The sequence below is a fragment of the Alternaria novae-zelandiae genome, assembly GCF_023758075.1.
Source record: "Alternaria novae-zelandiae strain BMP 2774 chromosome Unknown scaffold_10, whole genome shotgun sequence".
NCBI classification, from domain to species: domain Eukaryota; kingdom Fungi; phylum Ascomycota; class Dothideomycetes; order Pleosporales; family Pleosporaceae; genus Alternaria; species Alternaria novae-zelandiae.
In genome coordinates, this window is record NW_026056970.1 from 1,203,483 (window position 1) to 1,228,421 (window position 24,939).

Consider the following 24,939-nt stretch of genomic DNA (forward strand, 5'->3'; position numbering starts at 1 on the left):
CATGCCAGAGTGGAGTCGGCATTTGCTGCTACACCTGCCCAGCGCCTTCCCCTCGCTCCTTCGCTCCTTCCGTTGACGACGCGCCCTAACATGTCGCATGTGGCAGTAGCGGACCCAAACAACTTGGCAGCATGAGGCGTTCCATGGCCAGCATAAAATGGCGATAATGGGCGTCTCGAGCAGCGCCAGCCTTGCGCCGAATGCTGTGTAACTGTGTCGCCATGCATCACGAGATTGTAGCCCTTGAGGAGCATCAGCAGCCCCTCCCCATCCACGGCTTTACCTTCCCGTCCTCCACAACCCACAACCTGACAGCGTACAAGACCACGTCGACTCGTGAAGAGCTCCACTCGCGTATCCACGATGCAACGATAATCATTACTACCACCATTAAGCTTGATGCCGAAACATTGCGCCCCAGTGTTACTCCGAACCTCCGCTATATTGCCATATCCGCGACCGGAACAGACCCTGTGGACCTGGACGCCTGCCGGGCCCGCAATATTCGCGTTACAAACTGCCCGGGGGCCAACCTCGACGCGGTTTCGGAACATGCCATAAGTCTATACTTCGCATCCAGAAGGCGCACCGTCTTGCTGGATCGCATCACTCGTGCGCACCCCAGCGAATGGAAGACGGCGGGTAGCGTGAAGGATCACATGCGCCTGCCGGACGGCATGCCTCCGATGACCTGCAGAGATGAGGTTATGGGCGTTATCGGATATGGAGGCATAGGTAGGTCTTCATATCCTAATCAGGATGAGAAGTCCTGCGCTGACACGGGATGATAGGCAAGCGAATAGCTGCGCTCGGGCAAGCATTGGGCATGCGCGTACTTATCGCGAGTCGAAAGACACCAGCGACGCCTCCCGTAGACACCGGGCTTCCAGCCCCTGACGCCTCTGACGACCGCATACCCTTTGACGATGTGCTCCGCAACTCCACAGTCCTCGTCCTAGCTCTCCCGCGAACCCCCGAGACGCTCAACCTCATCTCTACTCCCGAGCTCGAGAAGATGCATCCGTATACCGTCATAATCAACGTCGCGAGAGGCGGCATAGTACACGAAGCTGCTGTAGTGCAAGCTCTGAAGCAGAGGCGCATAGCCGGCTATGCGACGGACGTATATCAGGTGGAACCACTTGGTGGACCTGCAGATACCCCCCTGCTGGAGGAAGACGTAAAGGACCTCAACATTACCCTGAGTCCGCATGTGGCATGGTTTTCGACAACGTCGATCAAGAACCTTGGTGAGATATTGAAGGCGACTGTAGAGGGCATGGTGAGCGGCAACGAGATCAATGCTATTCTGTAAACGGAAGATATCGCAAACGGAGGAACCCCGAACGAGAGACATATGCCCTCGTGAGGTACCTCCATCATCAACATTGACGTCCAAAATCCAGTGAGAGTTGCAAGCACGTCTAACACCTGGCCATATCAACAGCAAAGGCTCTTGCGTTTCTACCAATATGCTCACAGCTCAGCCATGTCCCTGGACCATACCATGTGAGCGTATGGTTGTATCAATGCATAAATCCCAAAGGTATGCGGGTTGGCTAAGTGCGGTGCGTGGTTTTCGTACATGTGTTTCTCTCTTTTCACTTTTCACTTTCACTTCAAGACGTGTGTTTTCACCGCGCGCGGTTCTTTCGCGTTTCGTTTGACGTGCTCCACTCCACATGCGTTCCAATGGATGTCATTTCGCTACCGTTCTTTTCATACTGTGCGCCCACTCAGAGCATGCCAAAAGGTCGAAAAAGTCTTCAAAACTGGTACGAGCGTCTCCTGTCACCGCTCGTTGTGCGACAGGCGGAGTCTGTCGGCCCGTGGCACTGCAACCGTCCCCTTCGTATGAGACTCTTCGCATGAGAGCGACCTCCCGCACGCGCCTCCTTCCCCGTCCAGACACGCGACAGTCGTGACCGATGCTCCCATCTTGTGGATAAGTTCAGCCTATGCTAACAGCATAGACCCTACTGCGCGACATGGCTTCGTCGAGCGAGCGCTCTAGCGACTCGTCCTTCGAAGGTTTCTACACTAATCAAGATGACCTTTGGAGCGTTCATTACCTTTTTCCTAAAATCGGCAAGGAAGCCAGCGAAGCATTCGTTCAATTCCTTCAGGATCGGGGCATAACAACGCCCACGCTAGACGATGGCGACGAGCAATATCTCAAGCTGCAAACGATGCTCTGGAAGAAATCCTCTCGCGTTACAAAGCCAGGCCATCAGTCTTTGAGGTTCATGAGCGCTGCCCAAACCTATCGCTGGAGCCGTGATCAGGTTCTCGCTGAGCATGCAGAGCTTGTCATACAGCTCCTCGAAGGAAGAGGATCCGGAACGCGATATCAAACAATGTGCGACGTCGTCTTCATCTTCAATGACAATTCCAAGGAAACCTGCGGCAACCCCTCCTGTCCGGATACAGAGAGAAAGGCCACTGGACAAGCTCAACACTCTCGCGTCGTCACACTCGAGCCGCTGCTTGACTGGGGAACTGTTGAGCCGGCCTCAGATATCATCGTAGCTGCCGGTAGGATCATTCCATTTCGCCGCAGCGGACCAAGGATGAAGGATCCATTGTGGACACAGGTGGTTAGAAAGCTGGTGTCTCGAGGTCAGCAGCTGCCCACCTACTGTCTGGGCTGCATCGGAGAGCTTGTTGACAGGCATGCGGAGGTGCGTCTCGTCGAACATCCTATATATGTATGTTACGGCCGATAACCCAACATCATGACAACCTTGTCGCATGCATGAAAGCATTTACTGATTTTGTCTATAAAGGGGCTCTTCGATCAACCTCAAGGAGCTGGACACTTCCACTCCCTAATCCGGCCTATTCGGCGTCCTACATCGAAGGAAGATTTGTACGATCTGAGGGAGGGCGGCGACTTGAGGGACGATTGGAGCGTTGAAGGGCTGGCCTGTTCAACTACTGGCTCGCTATACCTCGATGGCGCCCCAGACGAAACTCCCCATACAGAGCCCGTTGACTACACGTCCTACCACAGTCTTGGAATCTTCCCTCTGCTCAAGGATCGCGAGGACCCATGGACAACTGCGTACAATGTCCTCTTCTTTGGGGACACAAGGAGCGCTGGTGAACCGCTTTCTCCACAGTGCTCTCCACGCTCTTTCACAACCCCGCTGGATTCAACTAGTCTCAACCGTGTCTACTCCCAACTCCCATCCTTGACCTTCTGTTACAACACTCCGCCGCCGACTCCTGATACCCCAAAGAAGCTCATCTCAAAGACGCGTATCTACGTCCATCGAGATCCGGAGTCTGTACAACACGAAGATTACGAAAAGCTCGGCAGCAAGACACTGCTACCAGACAGTATCCCGGATTTCGGCAGTGGTAGTCGCAGGTTCGGTCGCGATATCGATACTAACGCTGTCCGCGGATTCTTCACCAATCACCGTATAAGGCGAGAGGGTATGGCCAAAGCGAAGGGCACCGACATCCGCAACTTCTTCACGGTGATAAATCCCGAGGGCCCCTCGACACCTCAACGCGCGGTTAAGACTAAAGACGTCGATGGCGACGATACGGACTTGAGCGATGTACCATCCGACATATCAGAACAGGAATGTGACCCATATGGACCGGGCGGCGAGTATACGCCTGCGAAGAACAAAGGCAAAGCATCGTCAAACAAGAAAACGCCAAGCCCTCCGTCAAAACCTGCAGGCAAGAAACACTCACCGAAGGCGCCCATGTACCGCAAACGCGACCCAGCCGCTGATTATACCGCGCCATTTGGCGTCACGAAAGAAGCCTTCGAAACCCACCTCCAGCATCTTCCCGCCAAAACCGACTTAATCTGCTCCTGCCGCAAACCCGCTCGCACTAACGAGGTCCAGATCACACAGTGTATGAACAAGGACTGCAGAGTGCGCTGGTACCACAAGGACTGCCTCGATAGGATCGGAAAGTTGAAAGCTAGACACGGAACGTACTTCTGTGAGCAGTGCCAGAACGAGAAGTACTATGCAGATCTATCTCAGGCCAACGGATGGAGTACGAAGAAGTTGGTGCAGAATGAGACTGGGATGCCGTTTACGGGACAAGAGGTGGCGGGCACGTTTGGCAATACCGGGGACTTCCAAGCTACGGAGAATCCGTATGGTTTTGGGACGTCGGCTTCAAGTGCGCTATCTCCATCGTCTGAACCTTTTGTCCCGAACAGTGCGGCAGCTTTAAGTCGTCTGGCTGTGGGCTCTGAGCCTTCTCTTGCCTTGGCGACTTCGCGCCCTTATTTCGTGAACGAGGCTTATACCCGGGGACATGAGCATGCACGTATTGCGGACGATGACTATGATCACGCACAACTGTATGGATGTTACCCTGAGAGGTCGGATGAGGATGGTAATGACGGCGATGATGAGGACAGTTACGGTGAAGACGAAGATGAGGAAATGGATCAGGCATCATAGGAGGGCCTCATGGAGATGGTTGGATATACGGTTCACAGATACGAGGCGAGTCGCTGCTTCTGAGTTGTACCTGACTGACGCCTGAACTACATGCCTAAGTTGTACATTGAGATATACTGTGTTAGTAGGAATCATGACGAAAACATTCAATGTCGTTCTCTGCGTGATGCCTGATTCACGGACATGCATTTTGCGAGATGGTAGACAAACTGAGATATTGGATGTCAAGCGCGTCCGGACGAAAAGCGGGGGAGCTGCGAATGGCGTCATGCATGCCACGCGACAATGACGCGACACCAATCGGCCGTACTCGCTTTGGATGCATGGTTGCGGAAAGAGCGGAATGCAAAGTTATTCCGCTGTTTGATATATGAAACTGGTACGCATTCGCTATTTTGAGTAAGCATCTGATTGCTCACCGCTTACTGTACTGACAATCCTTCAAAGTCGCGTACCGTACTAACCTATCATGGCCACCTCACAAAAGCGCATCGGCCTCATTGGCCTGTCTGCTAAAGGGTACGTTCGCATTGTTCCTGCACTCATGAGCATCGGCAGTTGACATAACACCAGATCCTGGGCATCGAAGTCCCATCTTCCCTACCTCCAACGCACTCCGCACTATGCGCTCACCGCCCTTCAGAATAGCTCTCTCGCTTCAGCCCAGGCTTCCGCCAAACAGTACTCTCTAGACTCTGTATCCACGCACGACTCTCCCAGCTCAGTCGCCCAAGATCCCAACGTAGACATCATTGCTGTTAGCGTCAACGTGCCCCAACACTATGATCTCATCCGTCCGGCTCTGGAAGCGGGAAAAGACGTTTTCTGCGAATGGCCATTAGCTCGCAACGAGAAAGAAGCAGAAAGATTGACGGCGTTGGCTAAAGAGAAGGGTGTCAGGACGATGGTGGGCTTGCAAGCACGCCAGAACCCATCGATTTTGAAAGCGAAGGAGATTGTTGAGTCGGGGAAGCTGGGCAAGATCTTGGGGACGACAATGTTCGGTCATGTGAGTTCTCATGTCTATCTTTCTGATACTGAATGGGAATCACATGTTCTATAGGATGAACAAGCTTGCTAACGCGGAACCAACAGGGCATGATCTTCGGCGGCACAACTATGCCCTCTTACATGTACATGCACCCCGTTGAGAACGGCGCAAACATCCTCACGATCCCTTTCGGCCACGCCGTAGACGCTCTATGCTACGTCTTTTCCAGCGAACTACGCTCCATTTCCGCTGTGCTGTCGAACAGATACCCCGAGCTCGAAGTGGTAGACGAAAACTACAAGCCCCTCGGGAAAAAGGAGGCGAAAACCTCTCACGACTTCGTCTCCATCACCGCAGAACTCATCAACGGCGGCGGAAACGTCGACGTAACCTATGCGCCAGGTTTTTCACGCACTGGACGGGACTTTTACTGGGAGATCATCGGATCCGAGGGTACGCTTGTGCTGGAAGGACCGAACGGACATGTGCAGATGTTCCAGCCTACAGTCAAAATCGCCCTGGGCCAAGAGGGATTGAAAGAGGTGGAGGTCGAGAACGCTGCAGACCCTTCGTTCAATGTGGGTAGGGCTTGGGATGCATGGGCTGGAGAGGGCAAGGGTAGTGTTACGACTTGGGAGGAGGCTGTTGTGAGGCATAAGATGATTGAGGCGATTTATCGGAGTGCGGAGAAGGGAACGAGGGAGGACTATGTGTAAGCGGCCAGATCGGAGGTACATCTATAGGTATGTGTAAGAAGACCGGAATAAGAAGTTGATAAAGTCGGGATAAACAAATAGAGTTTAGCGTCAAAATCTTCGGCTACATCCCGGCTCAACGCCTACATCACATCCTCTCTATCATCACCATCCTCCATCGCCAAAACCTTCGCAACCCTCCAAAGAGCCTCACTCACCATGCGCACGAATCCCCATCCCCAGGATTCCTCGATCTTAGATGCCCCCGCCCCACAATGCCAGACCGACGGCCCGCCAAGCCAGCGCTTGCCTCGCTTCCACTTTTCGTTACGTTATAGTTAACAAGGCCGCACGAGCGATCCAGTGAACTTAGTCAGGCATGTTATGAACCGTGATGTCAGCGAGAGTCAGGTTTTTGTTTGAACCTGCCATGGTGACCGCCGAGCAAATTGGGGCGAGCTTGTTGTTGGTCTCGCATACTCCACTCAACTACTAAGCTCCAGGTAACATCGGTTTCTTGGGCTTGGTGCTTGTGAAAGCTTGTGTTCTAAGAACGTCTTTCGGCTTCTGAGCTCTGGGGTCATTGTGAAACCAACAAAGGGTAGTTTTACGGCAAAAGGCGCGTGCCGCTGCGGATAGCTGCATCTACGCGTCTGGTTACATGAGTCGCACTCGAGCTACAACAGCATATTACCTGTGATTGGACTGGGAAGGGGTGTGAAGGTGTGTGTAAGCATTGGGTGACTGCTGCTTAGTCGCACCCTCGCCTCCAACAACCCCGACGTATAAGCCAGACCCGGCAACGCTAGGTCCGTCTTAGCCGTGGCCTCTACACCATCATGGCTTCTCCAACACCGTCTTCGACAAGTCTAAGCTCGCAGACGACTGAAGAAAAACGGGATCATCGACCGAACCAGGATATATCAGGAGTAGATACACCACCGCCCACCTCGAAGTCCGATCCTACATTCATCACCTGGATCTCACCAACAGACCCATCCAACCCCTTCAACTTCTCCCCGTCGAAGAAATGGCAGACTACCCTTCTAGCCTGCACCATGACCTTCGTCGTCCAAGTCTCAGGCACAATGCTCACATCCGCCGCCGAGCAAATCAACACCAGCTTCAACGTCAGCGATGAAGCATTTCCGCACTCGTACTGGCCGGTGTTAAGCTGGAACCTAGGAGGCGCCGCAGCACCACTACTAGGACTGCCCTTAATGGAGAACTTTGGTGTGCGGTGGAGTTATATGGCCATCTACGCGGTACTGATCATCTTCATCATCCCGCAAGCCTTGGCCAAGAACTTCACGACGTTGATTGTAACGAGAATCATTACGGGGTCCTGCTCCGGCGTACTTGCGAATATCACGTCGGGGATTGTAAGCGATATCTGGAGGGATGGGAGGGCGAAGAGTTTCGGGACGTCGCTTTATATCTTCGCGTTGCTTGCGGGGCTTAATATGGGGCCTGTTTTTGGTAGTTTGGTTGTACAGTATACGACTTGGCGATGGTAAGTCGTGCTTTAGTTGCTTGCGCGGGACTCGGGCTAATCTGGACGTAGGATCTTCCTGAGTCAGATCATCTTCTACAGCGCTCTCATGCCGGTACTGTTCTTCCTTCTCCCTGAGGTGCGACCAGATGTCATTCTCGCCCAGCGTGCACGTCATATTCGTGCCAAGACTGGGAAAGAGGTGTATGCCCAGGCTGAGAGAGAGCACACAAGTTTTGGCGAAATTCTCAAGGAGACGCTCGTTCGACCAACACGTATGCTGTGTACCGAAGGTGTAGTCCTTTCCTTTGGGTTATGGAGCGCCTTCTGCATCGGCACAGCTTTCATGTTCACACAATCCATCGTACAAGTCTTCTCAGAGCTGTATGGCTGGTCTTTCTTCGGCACAGGTCTCGTACAGTCCGCCGTCGTAATCGGGGAGCTCATCGGTCTCATCGCATCTCTAGTTCAAGACCGCATCTATTTCGCATCCGCGCGACGCAACAACGAAACTCCAGGGCAGCCGATCCCAGAAGCGCGACTCTATCTCAGCATCCCAGCTTCGTTCATCGGTCTGAGCGGCGGATTGTTCTACTTCGCATGGACGTCCTATTCCTCCCTACCGTGGATTGTACCCAGTATATCGCTCGCTTTCGTGGGCTTTGGTATGTTCTGCAGTACAGCGGGAGTAACGACGTATGTGGTTGATGCGTACGCGAAGTACGCTGCGAGTGCTATCGCCGGCATTGCGTTTCTGGAGAACTTTATGGCGGCTTTCTTGCCGCTTGCGACGCAGAGTATGTATCGTACGTTGGGATTTAATTGGGCGAGTAGTCTTTTGGGGTTTATCGCGTTGGCGTTGAGTTTCATTCCTTTGATTCTGTTGAGGTTTGGGAAGAGCATACGTGGGAAGAGTCCGTTTATGAGGGAGGCGGGGTACGAAGAATGAGTATGCGATAACTTTCAGTAGATGGGGAAGGAGAACACACGATGCAAGACATATCTTTGCATAACGAACATGTGAATGTAGGACGTGTGATTGAAAGAGCATGAATGCCTTGGTTGTGAGATGTGTTGCAGTGGCGTGAAGCAAAAACCCACATGCGGAGGACGATTGGCGTACCAGATGGACCAGACGCGACACCTTCACTCCATCGCCTGAGCCAGGGCAATCGCAGAGAACCTCAGGTCTCCCCCTTTCTCAGACTCAATCCTCATCAAACGTCCAATCCCCTTCTCCACCGCAGCCGGACTAAGCACATCCTCGTCCTCCTCCAACACACCCCGATCAAGCGGACCCATGCGCCCGCCTTCAAGTTCCCACAGGTGCCCATCTTTCGCCTTGACAAACGCCACGAAATGCTGACCAGTGTGCGCCTCCTCGATCTCTGCAGGTGGGGTAGAATCCCCCAGTTTCACGGCATCTGCGTGGGCCTTCTCGAACGCGTCGGAGTCTTCGAGCACTCTCGCGCGCTCCCAGATGGACTTTGGTAGCGCATCTTCGCGGATCTGGGCTAGTGTTGAAGAGGGCTGGATGTGGTCTGCAGCGTCGCTGTTGAGCAAACAGTGCACAAGGCCTATGCTTCCGCAAGCGTTTCCTATGGTCTGCTTGAACCATATGACGGGTTCGGCGTCGCCTTTACCCTCGTACTCGGCCTTGTCCTTGTCTTCGGTAGTTCGCGCTTCGTCCCAGGTTGGTGTCAGAGGTATAATGACAAGTAGTGCTACCGCTGGTCGCGGGATGAAGCTCAGCATGTCGGAGTCAGTGAGTGAGTAGATGTCGTAGAAAGAGAGCGCTGTCGTGTCCAGACCGAGGTCTTGAGCCAGGTGGTTCATGACCTCTGGGTTGTTCTCAAGGACGTTCCACATCTTCATCGGCATCTTCTGTGGGATCTCTTGCGACATTTTGAAGGGAGTTGTGGTTGTTCAGAGATGCTGGGGGTTGAGTTGGGCTGGCTGGTGTTTAGTAGACTTCAGGTGTGGAAAGGTTAGTCTTGATGAATATGCTGCTTCCTAGGCAGCGATCAGACGCGTAACAACGACATTCAGTGACAGGCAGCCATGCAGGTACGCTGCAGGTAAGTGGAAGGGCGTACAGGGCGGACAAAGGTGGGGAAGGATCAGGCCCACCGAAAAGGGAAAGGCCCCGCGCTAACCCTGAGTTAGGCGCGGCTGGCGGGGCATCATTCAATCCCCGCGGTGGCAGCATCCCATCGAAGTTCAGACAACGCATCATCTCACAAACTTTACGTATGAAACTGCCTTGTGGATACTTGCTGTCTACCTGTAGTCAAATGATGTTTTTCCGCAGTCGTCCATTGGCGCGGACCTCCGATCAACCTGTAGGGCACACATGCCCTTGTGCCATCCGCCGGCTCTCCGCAGTAGTGAAGTCCAGCGCTTACATTTGAGCCTCTTCATCCATCACACATATTTATATGACTAACTTAGAGTCTCTCGGCGTATCTAAGCCCACCTTTGCCTGAAGAAGCAGCGAAAAAGACATTCAATCCTACCTCACCACTCCAGAGTCCCACTTTCGAGCTCACCATGGACGACGAAGCCAGACAAGCAATGGCAAGCATGAAGATGCCACGCCGCCCCATAAACTTCGTTTCTGCGAAACAAGGCGAGATACTCAAACTAGGTCAAATCACTTGCAGAGTCATGGAAGATGGATCGCGAACAGACAACCGCATAGGCTCTGCAGAGTTCACACTGCCTCCCAACACACCTGGACCACCAGCACACTGGCATGAGATGCACGACGAGACGTTCCTTGTTACCAAGGGAATGGTTCGGGTACGTATCTACCTTCCCATTCATCTCATCCTGCTTTACCAGATCAGATAGCTAACTCTCCTCACAGTTCCACGCACCCGACGGCGCCATACAAGATGCCTACGTCGGCGACTACGTTACTGTACCCATCCGTGCACCCCATACCTTCTCGAACCCCACAAACGAGGAATCCAAGTTCTTCAACACGTATACCCCCGCGTTCTACATCGATTACTTCAAGACGCTGGCTGAGATAAGTAAGACGGATGAGAAGATGATGAAGGAGAAGAACATCGAGGTCATGGCGCGGTATGCGACACTGCCTGCAAAGGAGATGATGGAGGAGCAGAAGAAGTAAAGGCTGAAAACAGCTTCTCTGGAATGATATAAGAATAGTGCTAGGAATACAATCATGCGCATGCGGTACGCACGAAAGAAGCTACAAACAGACGCCGGAGCTACCAATACAATGAAGAAGTCATCGCACAAATACCGCCAGGGCCAGCCCAGTGCAACATCAAATCACAGTCGTATCCCCCTCCTCATCCACTCTACAGATACTGCACTCCTGATACAACTTTGCGCAAAACTCCCTCACCGTCATGTCCGCACCCATATCCGTCCCAATAAGATGATTCTTCATGCAATACCACACCCACTGCCCCCCACTCGCCTCATCTCTCTTCAGGTAGTTCTCGCCCGGGCTCCACGTATCCAAACTGAATGTTATGCCAGTGAGCTGCGGCCCGCGCGGCACGGTGTCAGAGTACTCCGTGCCGAGCATCTTGAGCGATTGGGAAGCATGGTACCAGATCCAAAGCGGGTTCCAGAGGGGATCACCGAGGGCTTTAGCGTCGAGAGTAAAGGTCTTGACGTTGGACATGTGTTTGAGTTGCTCGCGCATGCGGCGGCCGAGCGTCCAGGATGAGGATGTCATGGAGCGCGGGTCTGTGACGCCGAGCATAGAGGATGTTGTGACGAGCTTGAGAGAGCAGTTTTGCACTTTGGAGAGCAGGTCGGGGGAAATGTTCCATACTCGGTTGTCTTGTGTTGATGGCGGGGGGAATGCAGATGGAGGGGTGCTGGTGGCGGGCTTGTATGTCTGGGGCGTGACGCTGAAGTGGAAGGTCTTGCGCTTGCAGATCATGTCCATGTATTCTGAGTACACTTGCTTGTTCGCTAGGAATATCCATTTACTCTCGTGTCGCACGGGCGAAGATGTCGATGTCGATGTCCAGCGCGCGGGTCGCATCCAGTTCAGCGTTGAGCGCTGGATCTCGTTGCGCGCCGGTGGCGGATAGATGGGGTCGTCAAGGAAATGCTCGTACACCATATCCCGCAGCTCTTGTGGTAGGTCCAAGAATCGGAACGGCTTCTTGTTCTGGTATTGCATCTTGCGGTACTTTCTGAAAGCGACGACGCATAGTAGGGGAAGTAACAACGCGAGGAGGGTTATCCAGCCCTTTAGCTCAACGCCAGCAATACTGTATTCTGAAAGCCATGGCTGCCAGCGCGACAGCTCGCTCGTCTTTATCGATGCGGATGCCATGACGATGCTCATGGTAAAATGTGGGGTGCCGTGTAATTGAGCGTGCCTAGCACGCTAGCGGAATACGTGCGATGCGAGGAACACGATGGTGCCAGGGGGCGCTGTCCAGCTTCCCTCACACAAAGGGATCGTGCGCACACGCGTGATGCAAGACTGCGCGATGAGTCGAAATGAGATGATGGGTGGAGGTGCAAACAAGGGAGGTTGTGGAGGAATGCGCGAGGGGGAGAGACGCAGCTGAGTAAGATAATCAATACTGATGCCTTGCGGATACGACTTGATGAGGCAACCTGAAACGGGTCGCCTTGCGCCGCAGCTGCTAACAACGACATCGCCACGTTGACACTATCGTCAGGCGGCACAGCGTCAGACATCCATCATCTCCGTACCTGACGCACGTGTTCGATCATAGGTCGCACACATTAACGACCAGAACAAGAGAGGCACTTATTCGAAGACGCGCACGATGGACTTTGTGTACGTAGAATCTCGATATTCTGTTAATGCCTGGCTCAATGCACCTTGGAGGAAGGTGTATGCTACCTAACACGAGGCAAGTCGTTCGACAAGACTTCCAGCGAGTACTTCTTAGGTGTCTCTTAGTGCCATCTCAAAGATGGCTATGTCCGACGCTCGATTGGCGACTGAACGCCGGCACGCACCCTACTGTCGATCACTCCTTCCTTACCACCACTGCCACACCGATAGTCTTGAGGTAGCGAACTTCTGCAGACTGCTCAAGACGCTGCTTGAACCCAATATCATCTCCATATCCAACTGAACACACAACCTCAACTCGTTCCAGGTCTAGAAAGTCGGTCTTCGTCAGCTCTCCTAGCCAGCTCGTAAGCTTGGACTTGTGATCCCCGTCATCTGGCCCTGGAGACCTAGGATGGGTGATGACTAGACTTCGAATGCGACGAGGTAGCTGGTGAGACGGACTGGACCCTTCGAGTCGCTGGAAGTTGTGACTATCCACCAAAGCACATTCTGCAATCTGGATCCGCTGTAATGGTCCGGAGGTCCTGACGTCCAGGCAAACAGTTGAATCGTCGCCGAAATGTACAGGCTCTGCGTATTTGAATATCAAGTTCTCGACGGAGAATCCGTAAAAAAGCAATGCCTGCACGACCCGTTTGCTAAATGAGCCCGTATTGCCAAAGGTCGAGCAGCGGAAACGGTCTTCATCACTCCGAGGAAATCTGGGGTGACCCACTTCCCGCAGATAAGAACCCAAAGTCAATGTATGTACATTCGGGAGACATCTGAGGAACGTTGTCGCTCCCAGGAACCTGCTGTCTTGACCTCCGGCTTCAGCTTCGAGTGTGAGAGATGTAATATTGGGGGCTTCGGCGTTGACTGACGGCATCGGTAACTTCGCCCGAATTCCTATGCATAGGGTATGAAGCGTAGGTAGTGTAACAACCTGCCAGTCCAGATAACCATGAGAGAGGTGGATAGATGTAAGCTTCGAGAAGCAGGGTAGAGCTACGAGCTTGTTCAAGGGAATCGAGAGCCTTCCGAAGACGGTCTTGTTGATTCCAACCTTCAGATACGGAAGAACATAGTTATCAGGATCGTCGAACTCGGTTCTGCAGAGGAATTCATCCAGAGCGGTAATGGTCAAAGAACGCAACTCGGTGAGACGAGCCAGGAGGTCGCAAGCGAGCTTCTTCTCGTTGACTTCAACCACATAGCTTCTGGGCTTACTCATCAGAGCGACAGGTGACACACCGGAATACATGAGCTGTGGATACTCGACAAGTGTCGAGCGCGGCAGGAACCATAGATCCTGGACTTTGGGCGCCAAGTGAGGCTTTTGTTTGATAGTCCAGAGAAACACGGCGAGAGCAGACTTGGTGGGTTGGTCGAATGTGGACTCGTTGTCTGAATCTTCCCAATTTTCCCAATCTTCGCCGCCTGGACGAAGGTCGACAACGCGGTAGAGGACATCCTGCGCAGCCTCTGTGTAGCGCTTCGAGGCGCGTGACAAGGAACATAGACCCTTGTAGTCCAGGCTTTCAGCCACTTGTATCAGAGTCTCGACGGCGCATCTATCGATGTGGCATTTGCCCGATGTCGGAATCGAGGGGTCTTGCATCGCGAGCATACCGAGTGCGCTGGAGAGGTCGGCGTCGGGTGTTGAGGTCGCTGACACCGCGGTATCTGAGGCGGGGCTTGAGAGCGCCATGGCAGTCATATGCGCAGAAGAGACGATGCAGAGACTGGTGTTGGAAGTCGCTCGGTAGTAGTAAGTGGTGAGAGACGAGACGCGCTAGTGGTAGCAAACACAAGGGCATGGCCCAGAAGGGAAAGTGCGTTTGCACACCTTGTTCACCTTCACCACGAGATACGAGCGTGGGCTTTTGGACATCAGGCAAGAGCCGAATGACAGACAGGTAACCAGATCAAGTTGAGAGGAGTATGGTTTCTATGTACAGTCTGGGTTGAGTTGAGTTTCATCAATGCGGAGGAGTGATTACTTCACCACCGTAGATGTTCCGAAATCATTCCAAGAGAGGAGAGTGTAGCCACGAGCCGTACGCGACCGAACCCATCTTCAACGCTTCTTTATGCCGTATCGGATCTCTTGCACATCGAGACGTCGTAAGACATCTTCGTTGAATCAAGTCAGAGCGCGAGTTTGCTCTTCAATCTCTCGCGTTTGCTCTTTAAACTTTCGAGTTTGCTCTTTAATCTCTCGAGTTTGCTCTTTAATCTCATTGATCTCTTCGATCAACTTCAGTTGCTCTTCTATTCTCCGGCGCTGATTGCGCATAGCCAGGATCAACAGAATAGGCATGTCCCAAGGTTGCATTTTTTTGGTGTTGAAACGTTGAGCGGATTCTTATGAGTCAGTAATGCCTAAGACCAGAGGTGAAGTACTCACTGAAAACGTTGGTGAACGAGAAGGTAAAGAGTGGGAAACACTTCAGCTGTAGCCTTTTGTACGTATGAGCGATAGACGACGAAAAGATCTGTTACAGAATGTGACTTTGCACATCTTTTCAGTCTCTCTTAATTGCGCTGCTGCCTACGAATTATCCAGGGTTCGTGACATGTTAACCATGGTACACAACTACCAAAGTTGCATCAAGACCCTTTGCGAACCTCCAGCACGGAAACCACCACGGAAAAGTCACGTCATGAAAACTTTGTAAAGAAAATGCGTTCATTTCTTAAACATTAGAAACTACCAAATTATTAGGTATTATCCTCAACAACTACTTCTTCCCACTATTACTGTCCCGAGGAACGCTTAGTATCCAAGCTGACCCCTAACAGCACCAGCAACAAACTGCGCAGTGTGCGAGTCAGTGAAGAAGCCCTTGGGGTTAGCTACAATCTGCTTGACATGGAAGCCATCAGCCTGGTCCTTCTGGGTAGTCGGGTTAATAACGCCAACAGTGAAGGGACCCTTGAGGCAGCCAACAGAAGTGCGGCGCTCATCGGGGCCGGTGGGGTTGGGGAAGGCCTGTGAGATGTGTGTTAGTAATCGTCTCTGGTATGCAGAACGCAATTGGTAGCGGCGGCAAACTTACAAGTCTGGGTGGTCCAGCCTTGCCCTTGACAGCCTCGTGGATGTGGGTCGCAGTGAGCGCAGGGGACTGGTAGTCTCCAGTGACACCGCTCAGGGTGATGTTGTAGCAGATGGTGTTCTCAGCGATGTTGATGCCGTATTTGAAGAGGCCCTTGGCGCCGGGCTGACCGGGAGCTGGTGCGCCGGTGTTGGCGATGACCTGGTCGGGGGTGGCCTTGACGACGTATTCGGCGTCGAAGTAGAAGAGCTTCTCGTTCTTCTTCCAGCCGTTGTCCTTAGCGTTCCATTTGGCCTCCAAATCCTTCTTGCAGTCGGTCTTGTAGTCGTGCTTGCCGGCAGTGGGAGCGGCGAAGGCAAGGGGAGCGGAGATGAGAGCGAGAAGGGCGGGGGTGGTGAAATGCATGTTGGATGTTGGGTAAGTAGCGGAAGCTGTAGAGTGGTATGTGGATGTAGTGAGGAGGATGTGAGATGCTGATGAGAAACAAATGAAGCTATCCTGTGCGGTCCTTTATACACATACGGCTCTCCACTTCACCATCAGAGCTCAACTTCATTTCCCTTCTGCCCTGGCCCGATGACATCGGTGGACGACGCACTGCAGGCATGGATCGGTGGTAAAGACTCTTGGAGATGGACACTGGTGTCTTGGTGAAATCTTCAACGTGAGTTTTGCCAAGTCAACAGTATGATTTGAGATCATTTCCGCCATGGCCGAGCCCGTACATGCGATGTAAGGCGTGACCCGCGGTATGGGTAGTGGTCTTGGTATCTCCATCCTGCTGACAAGAACTTAGACGGAAGGAGTGAACCCCGATGCGAGACTGCCGTCTGCATGAATCTGGCCAACGAGAGTTGAGCCCATTAGAAACCTAGCATGTGCGCCCAATGAGCACAGCGCTCGAACGTGCCGTAGAAGACGCCGTCCACCGTCTTGGTAACGGAAGATCCCATACTTTTGCAAGGCGAGCTTGCATCCATCAAGCCCACGATCGCCCCCAAGATATCGCCTAGCTATCTTGGTGCGGGTAGAGTAAGATCCGTAGTCTTACCCCAGCTCCTGATCGGGCTTACTCCTTCACCAAGTCTTCCTTTTTGAGCCATGATCTACCTACCCGCGTGGCTGTGCTGACTGAAAAGGACTACGTGCCCAAGGCGCTAGCTCGCGTTGGCCTTGATGTCGACCAAACGTACTCGTAAGGCGCTATCGTTTTCCCCAGAGAATTGAAATAGACCTTCGGGTCTCGATTGATCTTGACGTTGGTGTCCGCAGCGGAGAAGTTTAGTGAACTTCTTAGGTACGCTTGGCTGCAGCGCCGTGGGTGCCCTGGAAGGATGCCACTCATCACTGAGTTGTCCGATGTGGTGAGTTAATGTTGGTCTTCATCGCAATCTGTTGTAATACCGTGTATGTCTGGTGAACTGTCAGACTTTAGTTGTGATGTTCAGGAAGAAGAAGCTCCCGGTGCTTCCAGCTGACAGGATGACATCACCAGTGGACAAATGCCAAGATCCACCCGATAGCGGCCTGATCTCCGCCTTCCTCCACACTTTCCGCGCACTACCGAGTTGTCAAGCCGGGCTCGGATCTCTAGCAGCACGACGGTTCAAACGCCCAGCCAGCGTTGTTTATGGTTTCAAGTAATCACCTCCAAGGAATCAAAAAACATGTCGGCGAGCAGTTTGTTTATGTGTCTATTTCTTGGTACTTTAGGTTCAGCTCGGGCTTGGGATGCTGGGTAACTGAGCCGAGTCATCCGCTACTCTACAAAACCGACAAGTTCGCCTGACTAACAAACCAAGTACCGTTATTAGTATCAACAGTCAGATTCGTCTGCACCGTCTTTCCACCCTTCAAACTTCCACTCTCTACCATACCACCAGCGACAGGCCTCTGCAGCCTATTCTCTCCACTCTTGACCGTAAAGTTGGCAATGGGAATCTCCCAGCCGTTACGCGTAACAACAGTCGGCAGGCCGAAGAAGTTAGCGGTCATCTCGTCGTGGGTGAAGTGCAGCTCAAAGTAGCCGCGGTAGTAGAGGTCCTGCCACTGGAGCTCAGCGTTGGAGGACTGGATGATGGAAGAGTAGTTGTTGGCGGTTGCGAGCGTGATGTTCGCGCCGTAGGGGCAGGGCGATGTCACTGCTGAGCCGGCGAACTCGACACCGATGCTGCCGGCGCCGGTGCTGGAGTCGTACTCCTTCTCGTCGAGCCAGATGAGGTCGCTGACCCAGGATGCGTGGCTGTCACCTGCGAGGAAGATGTTGTTGTTGATGTTGTTGCTGTACAAGTGGTTGAGCGTGCGGTTCTTGTTCGATTGGTAACCATCCCATGCATCGTAGTTCAGCGGGTTATCTTCTCCATAGGCAGCGGATTGGTTGACGCGCGAGAAGACGATTTGAGACCCGACGATACGCCATGTTGTGCCACGCTCGGAAGACTCGGAAAGACTGCGGTAGAACCAGTTCTCTTGACGGGAGCCCATCAGAGAGCGGCCGGCATCGTTGGAGATGTCGTGGACGTAGTCCGTGTTCCAGTAGAGATCGGTGATGGAACGATCGTACTGGCGGGTATCGAGCATCATCAAATCGACAAGCTTTCCGATGGAGAACGAACGCCAGATGCGCAGGTTGTCGTCCATGTCGACCTGACGGATTGGCATCCATTCGAAGTAGGCGCGAACGGCGTTCATCTTGCGCTGGTCGACTGAGACACCACCGTCGCGGAGGAAAGAGTCTTCAGTGTTGTTGAGCTCAGACATGCCGTCACGGTAAGTGTTGTCAGCAACCTCGTGATCGTCCCAAACAGGAATCCAAGGGAATTGCTCGTGGCTAGCAATGAGATCAAGGTCGGTACGGTAAGTCGCGAGCCTCTTTCGGTAGTCGTAAAGAGTGAAGATCTCACGGTCTGGCTGAGGAATGCGGCCAAGCGAGTTGCCCCAGCCGTAATCTCCATTCTTGTATTCGTAGATGTAGTCACCGAGATGAACGACGTAATCAACAGAGTCCTGGTTCGAAGATTAGCTCAGTAGAAAAAATGACCAGTCTTCAGCACGCACCTTGCGAACGGTGTTTCCGTAGGCGTTGAAGAAACCAAATGGGTAGTTTGCACAGCTGTACACAGCGATGCTAACATCGGTGATATCGTCGTCCGCATTTGGCGTGGTCTTTGTACGCCCAAGAGGACTCTTGTTCTCCGAACCGCACACATTGAACTGGTAGTAGTAATTCGTGTACGGCTTCAAGTTCTTGGCCTCGACCTTGACGGTAAAGTCTACATCGGAGCTTGTGAACACCTTTCCCGAGTCGACGACTGTGGAGCAGTTCTTGTTGTCGTAGACCTTGTATTCCACGCATACTGGCGCCTTGGAAACTTGGACGTACTTTTCGTTGTCGTGGTCGAAAAGAGGTGCGTAGCCGGTGACCGTGACATTGGACTGCGAGTTGTCGCTTTGAGGAGCGACGCGGGTCCAGAGGATGACGCTGTTGGGGTATGGGTCGCCTGAAGCGACACCATGGGTGAAGTTCAAGCTGGAGGCGGCATAGGTACTTGCTGGGTCGTTCCTCTTGACAACCTTGTGGATTGAGACACCCAGGGCAGGGTGATGCTCCGAAGGCGAGCGGTAGTTGATGTTCTTCGACCAGCTAGCGCTGGCGATAGATGCCAATGGCAGCAACGAAAGGTATTGAAGCTTCATATTGACAAACGGCTGCTGGAGGACGCCGATCGAACTTGCCAGCCCAAAGCTACCGGCTCTCCGGGCCTTTTTGTAGCTTTCGAGAAGATTGAGCCATTTTCAAGCTTCAGGATTCCGGGCAAGCTACGCCTGGACGTTTCTGCGTCTCTACTGCGTCATGCCTGCAGGAACAGAAGTTCACGGAACGCAACCCTTCAATCACAGCTCGTGGAGGGACCATGCTGCCATGTCGGTAGCGTTGACACGGGATGGTGGGATTAACGGTAGCGGGGCGAACATCGCAATGTAGGAAAGTGAAGATGCAACCTAGTAGTTAGTCGTCATCAGCAGCAATACAGCTCTCTTGATTTGTTGCGCTCCTAGGCTATTGCCGAGATGCAGTACGGCGCCGCGCACATGTCTAGGAGCTCTGCGCCTATTGGTCACTAGGAGCCGAAGCGGGTAGCTTGCACTGGAGTGAGAAAGGTTCAGCAACATTTCGACGGGTCGACTTGGATGAATGAAGCAGGTGCATCTGTAGATCGGAAACGATAAAAAATGGTGTCTACCGAGGTATTGTATTGATAAGTGATGGCTGGGAAGCGGTGTCGAAAGTCGGAGTAGAAAGCTCCGCGAGGTTTTGCTTCGGAGCAGGCAGCCCGCATGCTCCGAAACATGACCGCGCCTTCCTCCTAAACTCTCATTCCCGTGCTGACGATCCCGAAAAGAGTTACTCGAAGCTGCGATACTTCTCACTCGGGACACTATTTCACGTATGATTCGTATGTAATGCAGAAGGTGTGGCTGTTCATTACAAGCTGCGCTTCAAGCCTTTCCTCCGTCGGTCCTGCTCCAACGGCGTATACTCACCTCTGGGTTATCGCAGTACCACGGATGAAGAAGGGAATCCACCTCTGACTCGTATTGCTGGCTGTTCCTGTCAACTTCTACACAAACAGTTTATAAACCCAATACCCCGCATAAATCACCACCCCAACAACCCCCCTCCCCCACCCCGGCACCTGCTCCTCCGCCTGCCAAAGCACCCACGTCTCAATACTCGTCCTCGGCGCCCCAGGCGTAAACAACATAGCATTCTTCGCGCCCTCGGTACGCCGCTGCGCAGCATGCGCATGCCTAAACAACGCCTTCTCATACCCCTCTACATACCGTCCCAGCGCCTCCACCCCATTAACACCTAAGCCGGCGGAGGTAGATGAACTGTACGCAACAATCTGCTCCGTAAGAACCATGGCGTCGTGAAACGCGGTATTAACGCCAATCCCCGCAAACGGCGTCATGACGTGTGCTGCGTCGCCTAGGAGCGTGATGCCGGGTCTGTGTGGCCAGGTGAAGCCTCCGGGGAGTTGGTAGAGGTTTCGCCACACGAGTCCTGTTGTCGCTTTTTCTACTGCGGAGAGGAGCTGGGGTGCCCAATCGTGAAGTCCCTTTCTCAGTACTGCTTTCGCTGCTTCGATGTCGTTCTGGGCGTCGAAACCGCATGTTTGGGCAAAATCTTCTGGGTGCTGACCGTAGTAGGCAACGTAGATGGAGGAGTCGGAGAGTTGTTGTATGGACAGCGATTTTCCGTCGGAGTAGGCGAAGACGCTGCCTCTGTTGACGAAATTGTAGAGGTCTGGTGCGGCGGTTGAGGCGTTGGGTATGTACATTGTCCAGCCGCCTAGACCGGCGTAGTATGGCTTCTCTGATGTTAAGAGGTTGCGTGTTTTGCTGAAAGCGCCGTCGCAGCCTACGATCAAGTCGAAGCCGTCTAGCACCTCGCCGTTCGCGAAACACAAACGCAGTCCTGAACTGCTTTCTTCGACGCGCGAGAGCTTGTAGCCCCAGCGAACAGCGTCATGAGGTAAGCTCTCCATGAGCATTCTCCTCAGTTCTGTACGATCGATCTCTGGTGCGTCTCCTGGGCTCAGCTTTCTGTCTGCTGTCTTGCGTCCACCTCTTCTCAACCATGTCGTGAGGTTTTTATCGGTGACAAGCAGACTCTCGCCGTCGTAGCGAGCATACTTTTGGAACTCGTCCCACAGACCTGCTAGTTTTATTGCAGCGAGACCGGTGTTGGCGCGCAAGTCCAAGGTGCCGCCTTGCGAACGGTAATTGATGGAGGCTTCTGCTTCGAAGATAGTGGTGCTGCAGTCACATTGGGTGAGTAGTAGGCGTGCGAGCATGCAACCGCCGGGGCCTGCGCCAATGATTGCGATTTTTGGTGCCATGTTTTTGTTACTCTTTAATATAGATCGCAGTAGTATTGCAGGACGAGGTTAACAATCAGCGCTGGTGTGATTCTTTCATATCCACCTGCAGCTTGGCTGAGGAGCTTCTTAAGGCTTGTTGAAGCTTACCTGTTAGGCCTCCAGTGACGCTGTCGCATTGTGCACCGGGTTAGGTTAGACGATGCTAACGGTGGCTGCCTCGTGTAACGTGGAGCAGGAACGTCGGTTCTCAGAAGCGAGACGAGGAAGAGCGGCCCGCGATACCATCCTCCAAGTCGAGCAAGAAGTGTAGATACCACAAAAGAACGCAAGAAGCCAGAGCAATGTTTTGATCATTGTATGTGCAGTACGCGAGAGAAGTATGTGCAGAGTAAGACGTAAGTATGTACAAGAAGAGGCGCCGATGTGCATCTACACGGTTCCCAATAAACCAAGAGCGAGATGCATCTAGCTCATGCTCAAGCTGTACTCAGTAACAGTAAGCTTCGCCTTGCTACCGGAGAAAGGCTCAGTGCCAGCTCCAACACTTGTCAAGATCTGGCTGCTGGGCATACCATGCTTGCCGGTAACCTCCTTGACAAACTCCATCAAATCGCCATTGAAGCTGTTAATCTGCTTCTCGGCAACAAAGCTGAACACATTCATCTGGCCGTTCTTGCCGTTGTACAACTTCCAGCTGTTGCCAGCCAGGGTCACGGTAGCAATGGGGCTGCCAGTGGCGGAGATGGGACCAGCGCCTCCGAGAGCACCGACCCAGATCATGATTTCGTACTCGGGGTCACCGCCGGCTTTGGAGGAGGTGAAGAGGTCGTAGGAGACGTTTGCGACGAGGTCGTCGCCGGCGTAGGACCATTTCCAGACCGAAGGCAGCGATTTGATGGATGAGAGGGCCTTTTGGGTGATCTTTGTTACGACGTTGGCGTAAGACTTAACGTGTCCGGGGCTGGAGGAGGTGTTAGTATGAGTTTGGTGTCAGAGAGAGAAGAGGACATACCCGCCAGTCCAGGACCATGAAGTGTGCCACTTGAGGGTCCTGCCACTGAGACCATCAACGCCGGTGCATTGGGAACCGGATGTGGCGTCGGCTTGGCCCCAGAGGTTGTTGTAGACGGTGTAGTCACCGGTCACGGCGCTGTCCCATTGGCCGCAGTAGTCTGCACGCTTCTGGATGGTAGCAGTGGGGACAGCGAGGGCGAGAGATGCCGTGCTGGCGATGAGGAGCGCGCTGAACTTCATATTGACAGATGGTAGTCGAGAAAGGAGTGTGGTAATTTATTTGCTGTCTGGACTGCGTGTTGGAGACTTGGGAAGATGTAGATCGGCTTTAAGTACAACGTCAGACATCGTACGAGCTAAGAAATAGAAAGAGGAGAACGTGCTCACGGAGTATCTGTGTTCGTAGTCGACTCCGTTGTTTCGAAGGAATGAACATGTCAAGCAAGCTATGCCCGAACGAGACGCTACTCCTCTCAAGGGTGTCCCATGGTCAGGCCGTAGACTTGTCGATCATCCGAGAAAGGTGGGAGGGCCACTTGGCACATTGGTGGATTTGGCTGGTAGTTTAGTATTGATGGAGCTGACGGAAGAACCTCAGAAGCTGATCAGCAGCTCGTTCTCCAAAGACGATGTTCTTCGTGGTGTGCATCGATCTTGCGATGCGTCGGGAATGCTCCGCGCGCATGGATCCCTGTCCGTCAAGTCAAGCTTCCCCACAAGTCATTCCGCGCGCCTGAAACATTTCGCCGATGCTTGATGAGGGCAATATAAACGCCGGTGGACTAGGGAATAGGGCCACGGTAATTTTCCGACGCTCATGCGGGTCTAGACATGACCTCAGCTTCATGTCTTCTAATCATCTCGGACGAAAGATTCTTCAACCACGAGCGATCTGAGAAATTCCATGTCGGCTTCATTGCCGGTATCGCAGAAGGACTTCATCGTCGGCTGGAATTGTAAGCGACGGATAAACGGGTCTGGCTCGAAAGCGACTCACGGTGCCCATATCGCCTTTCCTGTCGACCTTCCAAGTATTACCCGATTGACGAATCTCGTGCTGAATGTAGAAGGGCTCCGGTTCTGATGTTTTCCAGAAGCCGGTTAGCTTTCTAGTAACTTGCCTCACTCTCTCTCCTACTACAGGCGTAACGGGTGCATCCAGCCAGGGCTGAACATTTTCCCATTTCTTGTCAGGCAAATCCCAGTTACCACCCTCAGATGCCTGCATGAGGACGTCCACCCTGAGTTCCTCGACGTTAGGGAAGTACTGGAGGATCCGGCTGATGGCAACTGAGGCAGCATTGGGCTTCGCTGCCTCACCAGGGTTGACGCGAGCATTCCCGCGTTTATCGATGAACACCTGCGGACCACCATTCCACCAGTCGTATCCGGGCCAGATAGCCAGCCTAAGCTTCTTAGTCCTGCCAATAGTTGGAAGTAGTGCGAGGAAACGAGGCGACATCTCTTCGCGCGTGGGGACGTAGTAACCGTGAGCCCCGCGTAGCTGGCGCTGGACCTCCACTGTAATACGCAGAGCGTCATCGTCGCAGGCACGCTCTGCTTCTTCGGCAAATTCGGTTCCGAGCCTCGCAGCCACGACGTTACTCAAGGGCTGCTCCTCCGAGTCTGGCGTTGTTGGAGTGACCTTTGACAGCAGAAGACGGTGTTCTAGACACTCTTCTCGTAGCTGCCGACACGTTGCTAGGATGTTTGGAGGTGGACGGGAAGGGAGGTAAATGCGTGTATCAATATAGGTATCCATGGGTATTTGACGCGATCTGTACAAATGCTGGGTGTCCTTTATCGAAGTCGATGTATAGACGTACTGCGGTAGGATCAGGTAACCAAGAATCTCGTCGCGCAACTCGCGCGGCAGGGCGAGAAGTGGTGAATCGTTATTGGAAGATGCCATGATTTCAACAGATTGCGAATTGGCGCTGGGCATTGGTAGTTGAGAACGTGAGGATCGTATGTCTTGCTGGGCAGGCGGTTTATGCTGCAGCCTTGCGGAGCGGATTTCCGCGCTCCGCACGTGGTCTGTGAGGGTGGCGATGGCACGCCTGATCAGAGCAGAGTCCAGTTCCTTTTCTTTCTTACTACTATTTGTGTAGTCTTCTCAGGCCCAGATTCCCCTAATGGGATAATTGGCATTTGACAGATAGATGGCGAGGGGTGCGCATCTATCGACGCCCACTGAGGCACAGGGCAGGAGCGGAAGACGGGGTTGATCACAGTGAACAATAAGGCGCGACACTGAGAAGAGCTACAAGCGGTAAAGATGCGATAGCATTAGAAGTACTGAGAGAGCATCTTGCTGGCAGGGGTAATGTCGGCCGTGGCGCAAATGCGGAGACCTGGGGATGGTTCGCAGAGCGGGATGACATCGTGCATGGGCTCGGCGGGGCGCGTTTGCGGCTCCAGCACAAACAACTTCTTGGGCTTGGGCTTGTCATTGAAGCATGCAACACCACCGCATGCCACCGTGCCGAACCTCACTTTCATCGCGACATGCACACTGATCTCTTTGTGTCATCTTACTAATAGACAT

The 24,939-nt window shown here is 53.1% G+C and overlaps 12 protein-coding genes across 12 annotated transcripts; 4 read left to right on the forward strand and 8 right to left on the reverse strand.

Annotated features, from left to right (window-relative positions):
- Positions 1-784: 784 nt before the first annotated feature.
- Positions 785-1,315, forward strand: J4E88_005758 (uncharacterized protein; the record flags this gene model as incomplete). The annotated part of the gene is made up of 1 exon (XM_049399391.1): positions 785-1,315. One exon carries the CDS (start codon positions 785-787, stop codon positions 1,313-1,315), a length of 531 nt encoding a protein of 176 aa, XP_049255182.1.
- Positions 1,316-1,988: 673 nt separating this feature from the next.
- J4E88_005759 (uncharacterized protein) lies at positions 1,989-4,442 on the forward strand (the record flags this gene model as incomplete). Its single annotated transcript, XM_049399392.1, has 2 exons — positions 1,989-2,681; positions 2,787-4,442. The coding sequence occupies 2 exons, from the start codon at positions 1,989-1,991 to the stop codon at positions 4,440-4,442; spliced, it is 2,349 nt and encodes a 782-aa protein (XP_049255183.1).
- Positions 4,443-4,911: 469 nt separating this feature from the next.
- J4E88_005760 (uncharacterized protein) lies at positions 4,912-6,149 on the forward strand (the record flags this gene model as incomplete). Its single annotated transcript, XM_049399393.1, has 3 exons — positions 4,912-4,961; positions 5,016-5,451; positions 5,538-6,149. 3 exons carry the CDS (start codon positions 4,912-4,914, stop codon positions 6,147-6,149), a joined length of 1,098 nt encoding a protein of 365 aa, XP_049255184.1.
- Positions 6,150-8,766: 2,617 nt separating this feature from the next.
- J4E88_005761 (uncharacterized protein) lies at positions 8,767-9,489 on the reverse strand (the record flags this gene model as incomplete). The annotated part of the gene is made up of 2 exons (XM_049399394.1): positions 8,767-9,459; positions 9,481-9,489. 2 exons carry the CDS (start codon positions 9,487-9,489, stop codon positions 8,767-8,769), a joined length of 702 nt encoding a protein of 233 aa, XP_049255185.1.
- A 681-nt stretch (positions 9,490-10,170) lies between these two features.
- J4E88_005762 (uncharacterized protein) lies at positions 10,171-10,759 on the forward strand (the record flags this gene model as incomplete). The annotated part of the gene is made up of 2 exons (XM_049399395.1): positions 10,171-10,422; positions 10,490-10,759. 2 exons carry the CDS (start codon positions 10,171-10,173, stop codon positions 10,757-10,759), a joined length of 522 nt encoding a protein of 173 aa, XP_049255186.1.
- Positions 10,760-10,918: 159 nt separating this feature from the next.
- Positions 10,919-11,962, reverse strand: J4E88_005763 (uncharacterized protein; the record flags this gene model as incomplete). The annotated part of the gene is made up of 1 exon (XM_049399396.1): positions 10,919-11,962. One exon carries the CDS (start codon positions 11,960-11,962, stop codon positions 10,919-10,921), a length of 1,044 nt encoding a protein of 347 aa, XP_049255187.1.
- Positions 11,963-12,623: 661 nt separating this feature from the next.
- J4E88_005764 (uncharacterized protein) lies at positions 12,624-14,141 on the reverse strand (the record flags this gene model as incomplete). The annotated part of the gene is made up of 1 exon (XM_049399397.1): positions 12,624-14,141. The coding sequence occupies one exon, from the start codon at positions 14,139-14,141 to the stop codon at positions 12,624-12,626; it is 1,518 nt and encodes a 505-aa protein (XP_049255188.1).
- A 1,068-nt stretch (positions 14,142-15,209) lies between these two features.
- Positions 15,210-15,894, reverse strand: J4E88_005765 (uncharacterized protein; the record flags this gene model as incomplete). The annotated part of the gene is made up of 2 exons (XM_049399398.1): positions 15,210-15,425; positions 15,493-15,894. 2 exons carry the CDS (start codon positions 15,892-15,894, stop codon positions 15,210-15,212), a joined length of 618 nt encoding a protein of 205 aa, XP_049255189.1.
- A 1,359-nt stretch (positions 15,895-17,253) lies between these two features.
- Positions 17,254-19,185, reverse strand: J4E88_005766 (uncharacterized protein; the record flags this gene model as incomplete). Its single annotated transcript, XM_049399399.1, has 2 exons — positions 17,254-18,495; positions 18,547-19,185. The coding sequence occupies 2 exons, from the start codon at positions 19,183-19,185 to the stop codon at positions 17,254-17,256; spliced, it is 1,881 nt and encodes a 626-aa protein (XP_049255190.1).
- Positions 19,186-20,111: 926 nt separating this feature from the next.
- Positions 20,112-21,395, reverse strand: J4E88_005767 (uncharacterized protein; the record flags this gene model as incomplete). Its single annotated transcript, XM_049399400.1, has 1 exon — positions 20,112-21,395. The coding sequence occupies one exon, from the start codon at positions 21,393-21,395 to the stop codon at positions 20,112-20,114; it is 1,284 nt and encodes a 427-aa protein (XP_049255191.1).
- Positions 21,396-21,842: 447 nt separating this feature from the next.
- On the reverse strand, positions 21,843-22,631 carry J4E88_005768 (uncharacterized protein; the record flags this gene model as incomplete). Its single annotated transcript, XM_049399401.1, has 2 exons — positions 21,843-22,338; positions 22,390-22,631. The coding sequence occupies 2 exons, from the start codon at positions 22,629-22,631 to the stop codon at positions 21,843-21,845; spliced, it is 738 nt and encodes a 245-aa protein (XP_049255192.1).
- A 673-nt stretch (positions 22,632-23,304) lies between these two features.
- Positions 23,305-24,893, reverse strand: J4E88_005769 (uncharacterized protein; the record flags this gene model as incomplete). Its single annotated transcript, XM_049399402.1, has 3 exons — positions 23,305-24,487; positions 24,691-24,830; positions 24,888-24,893. 3 exons carry the CDS (start codon positions 24,891-24,893, stop codon positions 23,305-23,307), a joined length of 1,329 nt encoding a protein of 442 aa, XP_049255193.1.
- Between the last annotated feature and the right edge of the window lie 46 nt (positions 24,894-24,939).